The sequence below is a fragment of the Meles meles genome, chromosome 21 (genome assembly GCF_922984935.1).
Source record: "Meles meles chromosome 21, mMelMel3.1 paternal haplotype, whole genome shotgun sequence".
Classification (NCBI taxonomy): domain Eukaryota; kingdom Metazoa; phylum Chordata; class Mammalia; order Carnivora; family Mustelidae; genus Meles; species Meles meles.
Genome location: NC_060086.1, coordinates 9703690 through 9723273, shown reverse-complemented (window position 1 = coordinate 9723273; position 19584 = coordinate 9703690). Strand labels below are relative to the sequence as shown.

Sequence of the window (19584 nt, the reverse complement as noted above, 5' to 3'; positions counted from 1 at the left end):
TTTATTCAGCCGCAGTCCAGCCCCATGGTCAAGTCCAGTTACCCTCCCTCCATCTCCCTGTCCCAATTTCATTATCAGTCAGGATCCCCAGTTGCTGAAACAGAATCTAATTCTGACTTGAAGCAGAAAATAAACAGATTTATCGGTTAGCTCTCAGAATCAACGGAGAGACCGGAAAACCCTGGCTCAGAGTTAGGCGGGAGAAGCGCAGGGGAAAATCACGCCACAGAGCAAGTCCTATGAACACCCACTGCTGCCAGCTGTATGGCAAATGACACCCCCTCACCGGACGTGGGAACCCCTACAGCTTATAGCCCCGCGGCTCCCAGGACACAGCAGTGACAGCCGCTGCTGAGCTCCCCAGAAAGAGCTGCCCACCTTGCCTTCTTCTTTGTTTCACTGTTACCAGCCTCAGCGTCCAGGGCACCAGCGTCTGCTGGACCGAGCCCAAAGGGGAATCGGGCTACTTCTGCCTCCGTGATGGAAAGCCCTGGATTCCCCAAGCATAGAAAGGGGTTGCAGGGAGGCAGGGGCGCCTGGTTGGCTCTGTCGGTTGAGCATCCCACTCTTGCTTTCGTGATCTCAGGGTTGTATGATCAAGCCCCATGTCTGGCTCTTGGTGCTCCGCTACAGGTCTGCTAGGGGTTCTCTTCCTCTTGCTCTCCCTGCACCCCTCCCCACATGTGTAAGTATACACACACTCTCTCTCTCTCAAATAAATAAATAAATCGTCTTTAAAAAAAGAAAACAGAAGGAAAAGGAAGGAAGGGAGGGAGCCAGAGATGTGAATGTGCTCCGTGCAGAACTCCAGTGTGCAGGGTGTGAGAGAGAGGGGGTCCCACCCTAGCTGGGGTCTGCCCAAGCCCGGGCTCTGGCCATGTGCAGAGCTTTTCCAGAGGGCGTCTGACATCACCCCAGTCCCCCCACGAAAGGAACACACACCCCAGGCATCTGCCACTTAACAGCCCCCCCTTCTCTCCTCCCTCATCCACTTACATTCGGTCACCCGCAGGTGCACAAAGTCCCAACCTGCAGACAGCTGAGTTGTGGCTCTCAGTCTACACACCCTCCGTGAACTGGCTGAGGGCCACCTCTGCCCAGGGTGGCTTGTGCACCCTTCTCTGTCACTGTCAGAGGAGGAGCCTGTCCTGCAGGCCCATTGGCTGTGAAGTCACCTTTCCCAGGCTGGGCTCACAGCCCGACCATTCCCGTAACTACACCTGGCTTTATTTCCAAGTAGTCTGCTCCGAGCTCTACCACCAGGGCAGTCCAGAACCTTCTGGTCAGGCACCATGGACACAATGGTGTCTGTCCTGCTGTCCCTGCTACTCCTTCTGGGGCCTGCAGTCCCTCAGGAAACCCAAGCTGGTGAGTAAGGAAACCAGGGTGGCTCTGAGGGACAGATGGGCTGGAAAAGGGCCTCTAGTGCAGCGGAGATTCCCAGGGATACTGTGGGAAGAGGTTCCCAGGCTGCCACCTAACTCAGCTCCCAAACTTCAAGAAGGATTGAGGGAGCCTCTGGACTCATGCTAAATGAGGCCTTAGAGAATCAGAAGCTAAAACCCTTAGCTTACAAATGAACAAAACCGAGACCACAGAGGTGAAGTGACCTGTCCAGGGTCACACAGCCAGGACGGTGCAGGAGCCACACAAGTAGAACATCCTGTTCCTTCTTTCTTCCAGTGGCTGGATGAGTCTGTCTGGCTCGTAGAGAAAGAGGGAACAACCCTCAGTGGCAGATGTGAAGGCAGGTTAACTGGAGGGCTGTAGAAGGAAATCTGTCCCCTCCCCCCTGCCATCAGACCACAGTGCTACCCATTAGCCCTGAAGGCAAGTTGGGGGAAAGAAGCCAGCTGGAATCTGGGAAGCACCAGAGTCAACACTAGAATAGGAAAATGAGGCTGTTTCTCGGCCACCAATTTCAGGATGAAGAAATGGAAAGTAAACTGTGCATGTTTGAAATTTATGACACTTAAAAACTATGAGAATATATGTTTTATTTTAAAATGTTAATCAATGGGGCGGCTGGGTGGCTCAGTGGGTTAAAGCCTCTGCCTTCGGCTCGGGTCATGATCCCAGGGTCCTGGGATCGAGTCCCGCATTGGGCTCTTTGCTCAGCGGCGAGCCTGCTTCCCCCTCTCTCTCTGCCTGCCTCTCTGCCTACTTGTGATCTCTCTCTGTGGGTCTAATAAATAAATAAAATCTTTTTAAAAAATTAAAAACAAAATAAAATGTTAATCGCATCCTACACCAAAATCTGTATTAGTCAGGGTTCTTAGAGAAACAGAACAACGAGGATGTATATAGAAAAAGAGATTGATTTTAAGGAACTGGCCAGCACGATTGAAATCTGCAGGCTGGAGATGTGGAGAAGAGTCAGTGTTGTTGCCTTGAGTCCAAAGGCAATCTGAAGGCAGAAAGGCAGAATTCTTCTTTGGGGAACTGGGCTTCTTTCTTGTGGCCTTCAACTGATTAGATGAGGCCCACCCACTGTAAAGGGTAATTTGCTTTACACAAGGTCTAAAGTTAATCACATTTAGAAACTAGTTACCAGGAATAATTTCAGCACTTGATCTAGGAATCTGCCATATGACCTCCAACATTATTAATACCAATGTGAACTGTATCACAAATTAATTATTGGAAATACTCCCCCCTCTCCAAGTTCCTGCCAAAATTCAAAGTGCAACCCTGGGAATTCTGAGATCCAGATCCTGGTCTTACCCTGTGCCAATCCATTCTAGGTCATCTCCTGAGTTTTCTGGTAAATTCTTCCTATGCATTCGAATTCTATGTCTTAGACTAGGTTATGCTCCAGTAACAAATTTTTTAGTGGCTTACCCTAACAAATGTTTATTTCTTGCTCATGTAAAGTGAATACAGATAAAGCAACTTTCCTGTCTTCCCTGGGGTGACTCAGGAATATGTCCTCTTTGCATCTTGGAACTCCTGCTTTCATCCTGAGGTCTCCACAGTCATCACATTTAAAAAAAGAAAGACAGGGGCACCTGGGTGGCTCAGTCGGTTAAGCATCTGCCTTCAGTTCAGGTCATAATCTCAGGGTCCTGGGATCAAGCCCCATGCTGGGCTCTCTGCTCAGTGGGGAGCCTGCTTTCCCCCCACCTCTGCCTGCCTCTCTGCCTACTTGTGCTCTGTCAAATATATAAATAAAATCCTTAAAAATAAATAAATGAATGAAAGAATGAATAGTTCATAGGGCCTCAGACCAGAAAAAAGACATCATTCCCTCTCACATCCCCAGACCTCAATAGCATGATCCCAACATATATACAAGGAGGCTGAGAAATATTATCTTCTTATGTGTCAAGAAGAAACAATGCAGTGAAGACACAGAATGGTGTCTAAAGTACCATCCCCGGGATAGACATAGGGCCCTTTTCATTTGAGTGAGGCTCCAGAGGGGCCCAGTGGCCACGGCCCCCTTCCTGGCCCTCTGCTGCCCCACGTTGGACCTCCCCTGCATGGACCCCACACCTCAAAGTCTTCTCTTTTTCAGGGTCTTACTCTCTGAGCTTCTTCTACACCGGGCTCTCCAGGCCCAGGGATGGCTTCCCCAGCTTCCAGGCCACAGCCTACCTCAATGACCAGGATTTCTTTCACTATGACAGTGAAGACAGGAAGGCCAAACCCCGGTATCCATGGAGCCAGATGGAAGGAATAGAGGACTGGAAGAAGGAGAGTGAACTTCAGAAGGCCAGGGAGGAGATCTTCATGGTGACCCTGAAGGACATCATGGACTACTACAAGGACAAAGAAGGTCAGTGAACAGTGGACTTCTGGGGTGGGGGGGTGTCTTAGCTCAATGGGCAGCCCTGCAGGGGTAAGTGGAAAGGGGTCAGCAGGATGAAAATAACAGAGACGAGGGTAGAAATTCGCAGGCACTCAGCATCGCCCCCAACCCCACAGCGCATCTGCTCTCCTCCTGCCCCATCCCATCCCCATCCTCACTCCCAGGTCTCGGGTCTCCCAGGAAGTGACGTCAGAGTCAGCTCTCATCCAGGCACGTGTCACCTCTCTGCCCCACCCCCTGACCTGCTTGAGGCTGATCCTACTTTAGAAGGCATCAGGCTCCTCTGCCTAGGGATGTCAGCGAGGGAATGAGCTAACCCTAGAGTCAATCAAATCTGGTTCACATCGTGGCCCAGCCAGTCACTAGCTGTTTGACAGTGAACATGTTCTTAATTACCTGGTCTGAATCCGTGAACCGGAACCTCCAAGGGATTCCATAAAACTTACCTCTGCAAATTCCATGAAGGCTAGAACCTCGTCGGTCTTGGTCTCCCTGATCGTCCCATCACCTGGGACAGCCACGAATAACCCGCTCCAATGAAATATATTGAATGATTGAGAGAAAATGCCTCACGCAAAACGTGGCCCATACTGGGAGCTCAGTAGGGACTGACTTCAGAACCACACACTGATAGAGTTACATGGAGTCCTGAAGATCCCCCTGTCTGTAAGGAACAGACTTGGAAGGCCTCAGACTTGTGGTAGGAGGAAGATAGGGAGCCGAGACACCCCCACCCCCACCCCCCACCGCCGGTCTCCTGAATCAGTCAGTCACAGGCTGGTGAACTCTTGATGCTAAATCATCATAGGGTGAGGGTCGAGAGATGGGCTTCTTTCTTTCTTTTTTTTTTTTTTTAAAGATTTTATTTATTTATTTGACACGGAGAGAGAGATCACACGTAGGCAGAGAGGCAGGCAGAGAGAGAGAGAGAGAGAGGAGGAAACAGGCTCCCCACTGAGCAGAGAGCCCAATGCGGGGCTCGATCCCAGGACCCTGGGATCATGACCTGAGCCGAAGGCAGAGGCTTTAACCCACTGAGCCACCCAGGCTCCCCAAGAGATGGGTTTCTGAGCACAAAAATGCCTAAGAAGCTATGTGGAATCTGAAAATGTCCTAAAGGAGGCCAGAGCCATGCACAAATCTGAAGGATAAGAAATGGGAAGGCCTGATAAGGAAAATGGCCCTCACTGTGCATCAGAAGTAGGAGAGGGTGAGGCACAGGGGCCCGGGAAGGACCCCACCAGATATCTGATTGGCTGGAATAAAAATGCTGAAGCAAGTCATTATTGGTAAGGAGAGGAACGGAGGGTGCGAGAGAATCATGAGCATTTCCTGAGCACCTACTGTGTGCCGGGCACGGGTGTTGATGCTGGTAACGCTCGCAGCAACCCTCCGAACCAGTACAGTGGCCGCTGCTGTTTGCAAGCTGAGGAGACCAAAGCAGGGGGAGGTTAAACGCTCACATTCAAGCCAGATCGGGGCTCAGAGAGATCTGCGGTCTGAGCCCAGGGAACTTGAAATCACAGCGCTAATCGGTATCGGGTCCACACTGGTCCTCCCAGAGGAGGCCAGGTTCTAAGACTTGTGGCTCCCTGGGCAGAGAGGCGGCTCAGAGATTCCTGATGAGGACAGCAAACCCCAGGAAAGAGTTTACTCATGTGGCGACATCAGCTCCACTTAGAACAGAGGGAAAGAAGGAGAGATTTGGTAATCTGTATAAAACTCCAGATAATTTCTGTTTAACTTGGAGATAGCACTTCAGTGTGGTTCTGTCGGTTCCTAAGAACCCCCAGGGTATTCGCAGTTTACTAAATGAGATGACAGCAGGAAGGGGGTGGGGGGGCTGGGAACCCCGTGTGTGGTCTGGTCTCCCTGACCCTCCCTGCCAGGAAGGATGCATTTCAGCCCGGAGGGGCCTGAAACACCAAACCAAAGCACCTTTCCCTCTTCTGCTCTATGACGGTCATAACCCATTCACCAAAATAAAGGGACCACGTGCTTCGATCTCCAAAACCTTGCTTCCTGTTGTGTCTGCAAACTGTGTAGGAGGGAAAGTTATTAAAACGCAGCACAGTGCGTGCCAAGCTGACTAACTTCCCGCGGGGGTGGCTGGGGAGGGTGCAGGGTCTCACACCTTTCAGGGAATGTTTGGCTGTGAGCTCCGGAATGACAAAAACAGCGGAGCATTCTGGAGGTACGCCTATGACGGAAGGAACTTCATCGAGTTCAACAAAGAAATCCCAGCCTGGGTCCCCCAGGACCCCGCCGCTCTGATCACCAAGCAGAAGTGGGAGGCGGAAGAAGTGTACGTGCTGCGGGCCAAGGCCTACCTGGAAGAGGAGTGCCCGGCAATGCTACGGAGGTTCCTGCAACAGGGCAAGACCTACCTGGACCGACAAGGTACCCCGCTTCCTCTGTCCTGCTCCCGCACGCTGAGCTGAGAAAGACCGAGGTGATCTCAGGCTGGGAGTGCGGTGGGGGGGGGGGGGGCGTTGGGGGGGGGGGGCATCTCCGGCCAGTCCCATGGTGGTGTCTCTAGGACATGCCTCCAGGCTGAGCTGTGCATGCAGGCAGGTGTGGGAAATGCCTGCCTGTCACAGCCTGGTTGTCGCAAGCCTTGGGTTTGGGAAGGAGTGAGAACGAGCGTCCTGTGGGACAGAGCAGGGAGGGGTCTAATGGATAGAGCCACAGGCAGAACTAAGGCATGGAGCTGAGACTGGGGGAGGAGGGAACCTCAAAGCTCACTCAGATGTTTGGGAATAAACAGAAAAGTGTATGGGAGGGTAGTCACAGTTTCTTGCCATCAGATGTCAATAGACGGTGGAGGGACGGGGAGCCCAAGGGCGGCGGCGGTCATTCCACATTCCACGATCCAACGGGGAGGCTCCTGGGAACCCTCAGCCTTCCCTGATCTTCGCAAAGTTTCCCTGGGGAGACAGACACAGAGCTTGGAGTTCTGCCCATCACTGACCCCCAGAGAGGGGAGGGAGCAGGGAGCCATCGAGAGCAGGCTCTTGCTATCCACGCTCTGTCCCTCCACAGATCCCCCCTCCGTGTCCATTACCAGTCACGGGACCCCAGGAGAAACTCAGACACTCAAGTGCCGGGCTGATGGCTTCTACCCACGAGAAACTGAGCTGCACTGGATTCAGGGGGACGATACACAGCAGACTGAGTCGGGGGGAGACGTGCTTCCCAGCGGAAACAGCACTTACCAGTCCTGGGTGGTAATGTCAGCTTCCCCGCAGGACGGGACCCCGGATTCCTACTCCTGCCGTGTGAAGCACAGCAGCCTGGCCCAGCCCCTCACTGTGGTGTGGCCCAGAGGGAGGGCTGACGGCTCCGAGGGCCCCCGGGGACAGTAGCCACCCCACCTCACAGCAGGAGAGACGAGCTAGGGGTCCGAGCTAGGGGTCCGGTGGTGAGTTCAGACACTCGGAGGAGGGAAGACTCCAGTACCGGCCCCTGAGCTGACTCTGGGCTGAACTGACTTACAAAGCCCCATGATCTGATCTGTCTGATCTAATCGAATCAAATCCCCAGTAATCCCCTTGCCTAGCACCCAGTGTAGAAAGGTGTTTTTAAATGGACATGATATAAAAATGGGAGTAGATATGACCCTTCGTCCTGTTTTCCTAAGCCTTCATTCATCTGAAATTCTTGTATCCACTCAAAGCATCCTGCCCTGGCGGGGGTGGGGGGGTGGGGGAGGAGGGTCCCTCTGTGCATGGCATGGATCAGCTGGGCCCTCAGGCCTTGTTCAAGAGCCCACTGGGGACATCTCCTCTGTTGTGAGGTCGTAGACCCTCTTTAACACAAACCCACGTCTCTTCTGTGCCTCAGTGGCCCAGACTTGCCTCCTCCCTGAGACGCAGCCCTCCTCCATTCCAGGGGCTCCACCTTCCGCACACCTTTGGGCCTTGGAAACTCCCCAGACCATAGCTCATTGGTTTCCTTCCAGATTCACTTGAGTGTGTTTTTGTTTTGGTTTGGTTATTTAACCCAGTTACCCACCACCCTCCACAGGTTTAAAAACCCCAAAGACACAGCAGGGCTCCCACACCTGACCTTTCTATGAAGCCCATTTGCGTGACGCAGACTTCCTTCCCTTTCCCTCCCCGGCCCCGGCCTCCAAGCTGATCTCCTTAAGGAAATCACCCCGAGCGTCCAGAACTCTGAGCCAACCCTTAATCTTTCTTGAGAGCCTGAATGTGAAGGTTCGTCTTGTTATTTTTGATACTTTGACCCAGTACGGAAATCAAAGCCGAAGAAATATCTCCTCAGCCTGTGTGAAATCCACATTCCTCTCCTCTGGAACCGGATGGGAAGAAACAAAAAACAAAAAAACAAAACTCCTGTTTGAACAGTAGAGGCTGCAGAGGAAAACAATCCACATAGTCAAGAAGGGAAAATATAGCCATGAACAGATAAAGAAAACCACGTGACGGGAGAAGAATTTCAGATCAATAAGGAAACCCAAAGTCCACAGGAACGGGCCAGGCTAAGGCAGACTGGAAAGCGAGATCCCACCCCACCACAGCAGGAGAGATGGGTTGGGGTGGGCAGAGACCCCAGTCCTGGCCAGCTGTGGGGGAAGGGAAGAGGGACCCAGAGCCACTCAGACACCCAGAGAAGTTTCCTGGAGGGATTCAGATTTCAGAGGAGGAAGTGAAGACAAGCTGCCAAGACAGCTGCCAAGAAGAAAGAAAAGATTGTTCCTGACCAGTGGGGCGTGAGATGGCTGAGGGGAGGGCCACAGGGACCTGACAAGGGACATGAGTGATGGTGGGGTTGGACTGTGGAATTTGGGGCATTTCCAGGCAGGATCATCAGGGAGGATGAGGGACCTAGAGGAACAAATGTAGATCCTTTCATGAGCACCTCCTGCCCGCCCAACAGAGAACCACCAATGGGGGCGCCTGGGTGGCTCAGTGGGTTAAGCCTCTGCCTTCAGCTCAGGTCATGATCTCAGGGTCCTGGGATCAAGCCCCGCATGGGGCTCTCTGCTCAGCAGGGAGCCTGCTTCCCCCTCCCCCTCTGCCTTCCTCTCTGCCTACTTGTGATCTCTCTCAGTCTGTCAAATAAATAAATAAAATCTTAAAAGAGAGAGAGAGAGAGAACCAGCAACAGATTCTCCTGCAGGCAGGACCAAGTTCAGGTGCTCTTTGAAGATGCCCCACCCCAGGAGGACCTCATCGCCACAAACTCTCTCCTTGGCCATTCCTCAGTCACTTAGTACTACCTTGTCTCTCTCGAAGATTCCTCTGGAGACAGTTCACCAGCTAGACTGTAAGGATGGAGGGCTCGGGTTTACGCAGGAGATGTCACCAGGATACAGGACTTAATCGTAGTCGCTGTTAAGGTCCTCTGCAATTTGGCTGAACGCTGCCTTTCAACCTGGCTTGTCACTAGAACATGACAAACAGATACATTTAGAGTTCTCCATTTCCTTTGCTCATGTATTGTGCATTCACTCAAGAATTCTATATTATTTATTTTCTGCTTGGTACTCTAATAAAGACCAAGCAGAACAAGTGGGTGCCTCCCCTCCCTGCGTGGAGTTTACCCACTTCTGCTTATTAAAACAATATCCTCTGTCAAGGTTCAACCCACATCTTACCTCCTCCCGTGACCACCACCATGATCACTAATCCCAACATAGACTCGTCCACGCTGTGATGTCTCTCAGAAATATCAGGGAAGATTTCCAGAAAGAGACAATGAGTAAAGCCAATGGCCACACCATCTCAGCATCCCAGACCATTCTCCTTTTTGTTCCTTTCCAAGTGAAAGGAAAAGAATCAAAGATGGGAGTATCTGGGGAAAAGGAATTTGGGGCAGAGGGCTCAGCAAATGCCAAGTCCCTAGGGCAGGAACAATTGTGGTGTTTGAAAGGCAGAATAACGACCAGTGGGCGGGAGCATCATGAACACGAGGAGAGTCAGAAGATGTGGAAAAGGCTGGTAGCAGTCAGATCCTGCAAGGAAGGCATGGTTAGCCTTGAGAAGGAGTTTCTACGGCAAATGGCCTCACCTGGTAGGTTCTAACCAAGATGGCGATAGGATTTGCTTTAGTTTTTTGGTTGTTTTTTTTTTTTAAGATCTTATTTATTTGAGAGCGAGAGAGAGCAGGAGCAGGGAGAGGGCCAGAGGCAGAGGGAGAAGCATCCTCCCGGATGAGCGGGGACTCAATTCTTGGATGCTGAGATCATGACCTGAGCCTAGGTGGGAGGCTTAACCCACTGAGCCACCCAGGCGCCCCTGCCTTAGGGTGTTAAAACATCGCTTTGGCTGCTGTGTGAGGAAGGGACAATGGTGACACAAGGATGGAAACAGGGAGACCAGAAACAAGTCCCGGGGAAGGACTCGCACTGGAATGGACTGGGATGGGAGCAGCTGTGAAGGTAGCAAGCAGCCAGAGTTCAGGATACATTCTGGACATCAAGCCTGCAGGACTCGCAGATGGACCCAAGGAGCCCTGAGTCTGCTGAGGGGTTAGATATGAGCTGGGCGGGGAAGACCCGAGCGGTGACTCAAATTCGAATCCCAGGTCTTGGATCTGAGTCATTTCTGGAGGTCCCCTCCTGGCAGGCTATGTCTCACGCAGCCTCCTGCCTGAGCCCCCTGGATGGCTCTCACTCCACCTGATCCCTACGGCACCTGGAAGCTTCCTGCTTCTCATCTGAGGACACATTTTCAAGATGAAATAGAATATCCGGAATAGAATACTCCCAGTCCCTGCCCTGGTTTCCAGTGTAACTCCCCCCAGAGTCAGCCTCCAAACCAACCCGTGCTCGTCCTTTCTGCGTCCTTCCTCGCTCTTACAGCTCAGATCTCTGTCTCCTCTCCCACCAGCCCCGAGCTGCAAGCTAAGATCCCAGTTTCGCTTCCCGTTGGCCTCCTCCCCCTACCGGGCCCCACCCTCCCTGGACACTCTCGGAAGAGCTGCTCCTTCCAGACCTTTCTCCTCCCCGGCCCTCCAAATGCAGCTTCGGCGTGGTCCACGCGCCCCCTCGTGGTGGAAAGGCAACGGTACAGGCTGGTCGTGCTCACCTGGGGGGGTCTCCCCCACGCCTGAGTGCGAGGAAATGTACGCGCACCCCTGGAACCCAGGAAGCCAAGGTGGCTGGATTTATATCCCTGACAACAGCAGAGCTCCGAGAAGCAGAAATGCTTTCAACATGGTTGGTGAATAACTGCTTTCGATCATTCCGAAACTAAGAGCCAGCAGAGAGAGGAAAAAATCCAACTGAACGCTTGCGTGAACACGCCTTCTTGGCCCTGCTCCTGCCGGTGGCTGCCCCAGACTCTGTTTCCTTCTGCAGACCTGACCCGTTACACTCTCGCCTGCTCTGGTTCAAGGACTTGCGTTTGGCTTTGCACTTCAAATCCCAGTGCCAACTTCAGGGAGTTACGTTACTTAATGAAACATTAGCACATTCCCATTAATGTCAAGAATAAAAGAGAATCCCTATTTCCACAATTATTCAGGATTTTTCTGGAACTTCTAAGAATTCCTTAACCCAAGAGGAAATGGGAAGTTCAAATATTAACCACCATGAAATGAATTGGCACTTATTAGCAGACGCTCTGCCTTCCTACCCAGAACACTCAAGAAAATCAATGGCCAATTCCCTGAAATAAATCAAAGACTTCAGAAATGTGGGCGACAAGCAAATACACAAGATCAAAAGATTGCGTATGTACCAACACATAGTTGGGAAACACCAAAGAAAAAAGGGAACCCAACCACAATCTCTTGAAAAGGAGTACAAATAAAGTGCCCAGGAATGGCTAGGAATTTCCTCGGGGTTGATAGGTCAGTGGAACATGGCAGCTCTTGATCTCAGGATTGTGAGTTGGAGCCCCACGATGGGTGTGGAGCCTACTTTAAATAAATAAATAGGGTTTTTTAAAAAGAAGAAGAAAGAAGCCCAAAGTAAAAGCAAAATATTTCCCAGGTAGTAATGTTGCTTAGGGACCACCCAGGCAGACAATTTCCTCAAACTAAAGCTGCCTGGCTGGAAAATTAAATATTAATAGCTGTACGTTAATAGTTGAAAGGAAATGTGGGAGCATGAGGGTGACCCCGAAATACTTTCCTTATACATGGTGTTCTCACTTCTCTACGGCCCATTAACTGCCTTGCCTTCTCTCAGCCATGCTGTCCCACAGATGTCTCCTAGGCTCACAACACCTGCTGAGGGAGCAGTCCGCTTCCCTGGACCCTTGAGCACCCAGTCCTCCCTCGGGCGAGTCAGTGTCAATGTCAAATTTCCTTCTCAGGCTAAGCGGCAGAACTGGCCCCTATCAGGATTCAGAAAGGTGTTTTCTATCTAGGCGGTAGGCTCCGCTGCAGTTGCACCGTATTGCCACGAGAGGGCACTATGTGCCACGCTAACGGCTTGGGAGAGGCTCTCCCAGGAGCTTTAAAGACGTGTAGGGCTGATGAGAAGCCTGGTTGGCCCGGCTCTTCAACTATGTTTGCTGATCCCTTTTATAATTCGGAAGTCATCTCACTTCGTTTTCACAGCTGCCCCCCAAACATTTCCACCTGAATATCCTGAAGACCCCTCAGAATCGCGAATTCAAATACCAGCGTGATCTTCCCCTTCCAACCCATCCCTAGAGGAAAACAAAACAATTTCCCCTCTTCCCCTCCCCCCTCCCTCCTTCTCCCTCCTCTCTCCATCCTCCCCCTCCCCCCTTCTCCTCTTTCCTCTTCTCCCTCTCCTTCCTTTCCCCCTCCTCCGGATTTCTCCATCTCCATTGAGGGCATCCTTGCCCTCCTAACCATCCAAATTAAGACCTTTCGTTCCTGTCCCCTCCCTTTCGTCCCAGACAGCCTAGATGTCACCAAAACCAAAATACGCTCCCATTCCCGTCCTTTTCTCCACCCAGATTGCTCCTGTCTGACTATGCCTCCCTGGGGTAGTGTGCAGTCCTCGCCAGTCTCTGGCCTTTCCTATCGTCCTTGACGCCCTGACAACACAGGTGAGATCATGTCATTTCCTTCTTTAAAGGTCAAGAAAGGTGGAAAAACCAACGCGTCCATAGAAGAGTGACTAGGTAAACAAAATGTGGTCTAGCTGTACGATGGGATATTATCCAACCTTTAAAAAGTAGGAAATTTCAGAGGCACCTGGGTGGCTCAGTGGGTTAAGTGGCTGCCTTCTGCACAAGTCATGATCTCAGGGTCCTGGGATGGAGCCCCACATCGGGCTCCCTGCTCAGAGGGGCGTCTGCTTTTCCCTTTCCCTCTGCCTCTGCTGCTGTTTGTGTTCTCTCGCACTCTCTCTCTCTCATATAAATAAATAAAATCTTTTCTTTTAAGATTTATTTGACATTTATTTATTTGACAGAGAGACAGAGATCACAAGTAGGCAGAGAGGCAGGCAGAGAGAGAGGAGGAAGCAGGCTCCCCGCTTAGCAGAGAGCCCGATGTGGGGCTCGATCCCAGGACCCTGGGATCATGACCTGAGCCGAAGGCAGAGGCTTAACCCACTGAGCCACCCAGGTGCCCCAAATAAATAAAATCCTTAAAAAAAAAAAAAAGCTAGGAAATTCGAACACATGCTACAACACGGATGAACCTTGAGGACATCATGCTAAGGGACAGCAGGTCTTGGATTCTTCCAGAACAAACTGTTGGACCCAGAATAGTTTTATCAATAGGCCAGGCTTTTGAGACAACTGTCCCAGCACGTAGCCAAGGATGTGACAGAGGGATCTACTTCTGACATACGCTGATTTGAACTAAACCTTTAAATCAGACACTTCCTTGGTCTCTAATATCCATTTTTTAAAAATATTTTATTTATTTATTTGACTGACAGAGATCACAAGTAGGCAGAGAGGCAGGCAGAGAGAGGGGGAAACAGGCTCCCTGCAGAGCAGAAAGCCCGATGCGGGGCTCCATCCCAGGACCCTGAGACCATGACCCAAGCGGAAGGCAGAGGCTTTAACCCACTGAGCCACCCAGGCGCCCCTCTGATGTCCATTTTTAAAGAAGGGAAATGTCTGGGCTGAGTTTATTTTTCTGAGTAGATCTTTTTCCTGAAAGCAAGGGAAGTTCTCCATCTTCGTTCTCTACTTGGGAATAGCTTTGCCTAAAAAGTAAAAGGCTGGCATTCAGGTTTCCAAACAAGGCTTTTTGGCTTTGGTTACTGCAAATTTGTCTGACGTTGCTTCGTGCCACTAAGAGGACACACCAGCAGGGAGTTAGTCAGCTCCGGAGCCACTGCTGGGTCTTATAGCTCCTATGCGAGCACTCTAGGCAAATTATTTATGTTCTTACGTTTTGTTGTTGTTTTTTAAAGACTTTATTTATTTATCTATTTATTTATTTATTATTTGAGAGAGCACAAGCAGGGTCATGATCAGCTCAAGGCATGATCTCAGGATCCTGGAATCAAGCCCTTCTTCAGGCTCCGCACTCAGCGCGGGGGGGGGGGGGGGGGGGGGGAGTTGCTTGTGATTCTCTCTCTCTCTCTCTGCCCCCTCTCCTGCTTGCACGCGTTCAAGCTCTCTCCCTCAAATAAATAAATCTTTAAAATAAAATAAAATGTCGGCTATCAACAAGCTTGCAGTTCTGCTGCTGTTGTCATCAGTCTGATTAGCCCATCAGGACCCAAAGAACGAAAATAGCGCTTCCTGATGTGAATATAATGCAAGCACGTACGAAACGTTAAATTTTCTGGTAGCCACATTTTGACAAGCAGAAAGAAATAGTAGAATTGACTTTAATGCTATATCTTATTTAATGTGGTATGTCCAAAATATCGCTGCCACATACACATTTTTAAATTATTTTTAAGCTATTCAGTGATATATTTTGCACTTTAAAATTAATTAAAATATTTAAATTATTCATTTTAACTGTTACTGATATATCTTAGGTTTACCTTCCTTTTTTACATATGAAGTCTTTGAAATCCAGTGTGCGTTTTACGTCAGAGGACACCTTGATTGCGATTAGACACATGTCAGGTGTTCAGTAGCCACACGTGGGGGCCAATGCCTATCCTGTTGGTAAAAGTAGGACTAGAATCTTAAGCTGAAGAAGATACTTAACGCAGAACATTGCCAAATCCAAACCCCCGTTCATCAAACAGAATGCAATGATTTTTCACAAAGCTGCATTTCCAGTTCTGCTGTGGTAAGAGCTGAGGTAGGAGGGAAGGCTTTCTCACGTATTTGGGTAACCGTTTTCCTCTGCTATAAATTGTTTAAAGCCAAATGAAGTCCCTTTTTTTTTTTCTTTAAGGTTTATTTATTTGGGAGAGAGAGAGAAAGCACACGTGCATGAGTGGGAGGGGTAGACGGAGAGGGAGAGAGAATCCTAAGCCCGCTCCACACTGAGTACAGAGCCGGACAAGGGTCTCCATCCCGGCACCTTGAGACTGTAACCCGCGCTGAAACCAAGAGTCCAACGCTCAGTCCACTGAGCCCCCCAGGTGCTTCCCCCTGCCCCACTGAAGACTTGAACCTTCTTTAAATGTATTTTTCTCCAGGGTAGCTTTTCTAATGTTTCTTCAGGCTTGACTTACAACTGGAAGCATCCCCCCGTATGCTAGGATTTCTGACCAATGTAAAATGTTCAGATGTATAAGAAGTCCTGATAAATGCCTGTATGCCTTTAGCCACATTTACTATTTTCAGGAGGGTCCTGATTTGAGTGACTCATTGGGTTTTCCTCCAGTGTAATTTTTTTTTTTTCTAAGTAGGCTCTACACCGACATGGGGCTTGAACTCACGACTCTGAGATCAAGAGTTGCATGCTCTACTGACTGAGCCAGTCAGACACCCCATTTAATTTTTTCTTTTAAGAGAATACGTAGATCCCCCTACCTCCATTGAGGTATAATTGACATATAACATAGTGTCAGTTCAGGGTGTACAGTGTGATGGTTTGATACACTTGTATATCGCAAAATGTATTACCACAGTAGGATCAGTGTCAGACTTTCCTTCCTTTTTCCGGCCAAGTAATACTCCATTGTATGTATAGGCCACATTTTGTTTATCCACTGGTTAGTAGACACTAGGTTGCTTCTACTTCGAGGCTACTGTAAATCATGTTGCTATGAACGCAGGTATACAATATCTCTTCACGTCCTTGGTTTAAATTCTCGGGGCATACAGCAACGGAATTGCGGGGTCGCATGGTAACTTTGTTTTGGATCTTTTGAGGAACTGTCCACTGTTTTCCACAGCGGCTGTGCAGTTTTTACCTCCCCACCAGCCATGCACAAGGGTTCCAATTTCTCCACTTGCTATTTGGAGTTTGGGGTTTTTTTGGTTTTTGTTTTTGTTTTTTGCTAATAGCCATCCTCGTGGGTAGGAGATGGTCTTCTCTGAATTCTTGCACACTCCATTTGGTCAATATTGGTGCTTTGTTTTGTTTTTAATCTTTTTACTTTTTGTGGGTTTTTCCCCCCCCCCCATCTGATCGATTTTGAAACTGTTCGATATTTCCTGCCATTTTGAACACGTAGGTTTTACATTTCCAGGGTGTTCATTTCGGATGAGAGGCAGCCCCAGGCAGTGGCAAGTGCCCAGGCCGCGGTGGCACAAGTCCTGGGTTCTGACTCCACTGTCGCTGGGGGACCCCGCGCAGGAGGGAAGTCTCTCCAGGCCTCGTTTGCTCCTCCTCTGCGGGAAGCCAGCAAGATAAATAAGGGCATCGCGCTCCAACCCCTCAGCTGAAACGCAGGCCTGGATACATGTGAAGTGGACATTCTCTCCCACAGGTGAGTTCCTGGATTCGATCTCCATTTTTTTCCTTTTGACTCATTTTGCTGCCCCTGGGCGGGCCCCCTGGGAGTACCGTCCGGGGTCTGGCGTGGTCCGGTCCCGGACGTCCAGCGAGCCTGCGGAACCACCGAGAGACGAGACCTCCCGGATCCTAGAGAGGGCGCCGCCGCAGGCCGGCGGGGCGCACTTCCGGCCTTTGTGTGTTTGCGGCGGACGGCGGCCCGGGGGGGTCAGTGCTCTGAGCTTCGGCCGCCGGGGTCCCTGCGGACGCGTGGCTCGGCGCTCCCCACCCCCCGGGGCCGAGGCAGACGCGCAGCTCGGGGCTCGGCGTCACCTGGGGGACCCCTGAGGAGTCCCGGCTGTCCGCTGCGGGGGCCGCGTCTCTACCTGTCCCCGCGTACCGGCCTCGCCATCCCGTTGTGCCCCCGGCCGGCGAGGAACCTTCCAAGACTAGGGGTGCGGTGGGGGCGGGGCGCGGTTTGACCCCTCGTTCTGCCCCAGAATTCGGGCCAAACCCGCTCCCTGCCTGATCCGTGTTGCTGCGCAGGGCGGGCCGTTTTGAAAAGAAACGGTTGTTGAACGGCGGAATGGGCTCTGGATCCCTCGACTGCGCGTTTTCGTGGTTCAAGGCACACTTAGCCCCCCGCGCTCTGGGCTAGGAGCGGGAGGAGGAGTGAGGACCCACAAGGTTCTTGTCTGTCCCAGCCTGGGGACCCTAGCAAGGGACGGACTGGCATGGACGGGTGTGTTCCTGACACGGCGTGAGATGCACCCGAGAGCGGGCGCGGAGCTCTCCGGGCACACGGGCGGGGCGGCTCGGGAGGCGGCAGCTAGTGCGAGGGGGGCTGGGAGCGCAGCTGTGCAACCGCCTACCGGCCTGGAACGTTCCAGTTGGGGCTGGAGCAAAAGCACAAAGGTGGAAAGGTGGGGGGAGCTGCCGGGAGAGAGGTGCATATTTCAGCACCATCCCGATAAATGTTTATCCTGTGCTGAGTTGTGGAGATGGCAGAATGTGTGTGACCGCAAGGCCCGCCCTGGAGATTGTTAAAACCCGTCTGCTGGACATAGCCGAGACTCTTAAAAAAATAATAAAAATAAAAACACCTGGTTTTGTTTTCTAGAGATAGTGTGGCAAAATGATATCTGAATTCCACTTAACAGGCTGTGTGACCTCGGGCAATTTTCTTAATCTTTCTGACCCTCAGGTCCTTGTTTCTAAAGGAGGGATAATAATAGTATTTAAGAGGGACCAGTGAATGAGGTAATAACCATAAGCACCTGCCTGAAATGTGTGGCAGGTACTCACGGTCCTCCTAGGATAGGATGGGATAGGACAGGATAGTCCTATATCTTTCCGCGCTTGATTTGAAGTAATGGCCCTCCTTATTTTTTCTGGTTATCAGCCCAGATATCTGGCACTTTTCTTGGTGTCTGTCTTTTTTTTTTTTAATTATTATTACTAACATATAATGTATTATTTGTTTCAGGGGTACAGGTGTGTGTCTTGGTGTCTTTCTGTTCTGCTTTTTCAAGATTTTTGTTTCTTTGATTATACTTTCTTCTTTCATTTCCTTTTTTTTTTTTTTTTTTTCTCTCTCTCTCTCTCATTTCTTTGTCAGGCTTGAAGTCAAATGTATTCTTCTTCTTTGGGCTTACATACAGACCTTTCTGCTGAATTGTGATCTATGCGTTCCTAAGAACTTGATATTCTGCAAATCTTCATGCCCCCTCCCAAAATCACTCAAAATAAGACCAAGGCTAATAGAGTTGGGGACTCCTCAAAACTATATATTTTGGGGGTGCCTAGGTTACACAGTTAAGTATCTGACTCTGTTTCGGCTCAGGTCGTGATCTCAGAGTCCTGAGACTGAGCCCCACGTTGAACTCTGCGCTCAGCGTGGTATCTGCTTGAGATTCTCCCTCTCCTTCTGCCCCTCCCACTCATGTTCTCTCTCTAAAATAAATACATATACACATATGTATATATACGTATATATGTGTGTAGCGACCAGAACTTCAGGAAAAACAGTAACAATCCTAATTTAAAATGTTGGCACAGAGGCACCTGGCTGGCTCAGTCAGTAGAGCATGGGACTCTTGATCTCAGGGTGGTGAGTTCAAGCCCCATGTTGGGTGTGGAGCCTGCTTCAAAATAAAATAAAATGTTGGCACAGTTTAAAAAGACATTGAATTCCTAGCAAGTAAAGGGATACTGTAATGTACAGGAATATATATGTTAAAAATAAAGGAAGGGGTACCTGGATTGCTCATTTGCTTAAGTGTCCAAGTCCTGGTTTGGGCTAGGTCATGATCTCATGAGTTGTGGGATCAACCCACACATCCAGCTCCTCACTGTGGGGCCAGGGCGGGGGAATCCGCTTGAAAGTTTCTCTCCATCTGTCCTTCCCCCGGGCTCAAGCTCACTCCCTCTTTCAAAATCTTTTTTTTTTTTTTTTCAAGATTTTATTTATTTGACAGGGAGAGACACAGTGAGAGAGGGAACACAAGCAGGGGGAGTGAAGAGGGAGAAGCAGGCTTCCTGCCAAGCAGGGAGCCCAATGCGGTCCGATCCCAGGACCCTGGGATCATGACCTGAGCCAAAGGCAGACGCTTAACTACTGAGCCATCCAGGCGCCCCTCAAAATCTTTTCTAAAAAATTATAAATAGGGGGTGCCTGGGTGGCTCAGTGGGTTAAGCCTCTGCCTTCAGCTCAGGTCATGATCTCAGGGTCCTGGGATCGAGCCCCACATCGGGCTCTCTGCTCAGCGGGGACCCTGCTTAGCTCTCTCTCTGTGCCTCTCTGCCTACTTGTGGTCTCTCTCTCTCTGTGTCAAATAAATAATAAAATCTTTTCTAAAAAATGATAAAGGATGGGTCTGGCTGGCTCAGTCGGTCGAGCATGACTTGATCTCAGGGTCAATTGTTCAAACCCCATATTGGGTGTAAAGATTACTTTAAAAAAATAAATAAGTAAATAAAAGAATAAACCCCCCACAAATGGCCAACGGATACATGAA

At 50.3% G+C, this 19584-nt stretch overlaps 1 protein-coding gene across 1 annotated transcript; it reads left to right on the top strand.

Moving 5' to 3' along the window:
* Positions 1-1211: 1211 nt before the first annotated feature.
* LOC123933469 (zinc-alpha-2-glycoprotein-like) lies at positions 1212-7429 on the top strand. Its single transcript, XM_045992660.1, has 4 exons — positions 1212-1368; positions 3518-3778; positions 5936-6211; positions 6854-7429. The coding sequence occupies exons 1-4, from the start codon at positions 1293-1295 to the stop codon at positions 7174-7176; spliced, it is 936 nt and encodes a 311-aa protein (XP_045848616.1). The 5' UTR covers positions 1212-1292; the 3' UTR covers positions 7177-7429.
* Positions 7430-19584: the final 12155 nt, after the last annotated feature.

What these genes read in the sequence shown, in the direction of transcription:
- LOC123933469 (XM_045992660.1), top strand. Translation starts at nt 1,293, where the DNA reads ATGGACACAATGGTGTCTGTCCTGCTGTCCCTGCTACTCCTTCTGGGG. An exon ending in CCCTCAGGAAACCCAAGCTG is followed by an intron (nt 1,369 to 3,517) that starts GTGAGTAAGGAA and finishes TCTCTTTTTCAG; the next exon opens with GGTCTTACTCTCTGAGCTTC. An exon ending in GACCTACCTGGACCGACAAG is followed by an intron (nt 6,212 to 6,853) that starts GTACCCCGCTTC and finishes GTCCCTCCACAG; the next exon opens with ATCCCCCCTCCGTGTCCATT.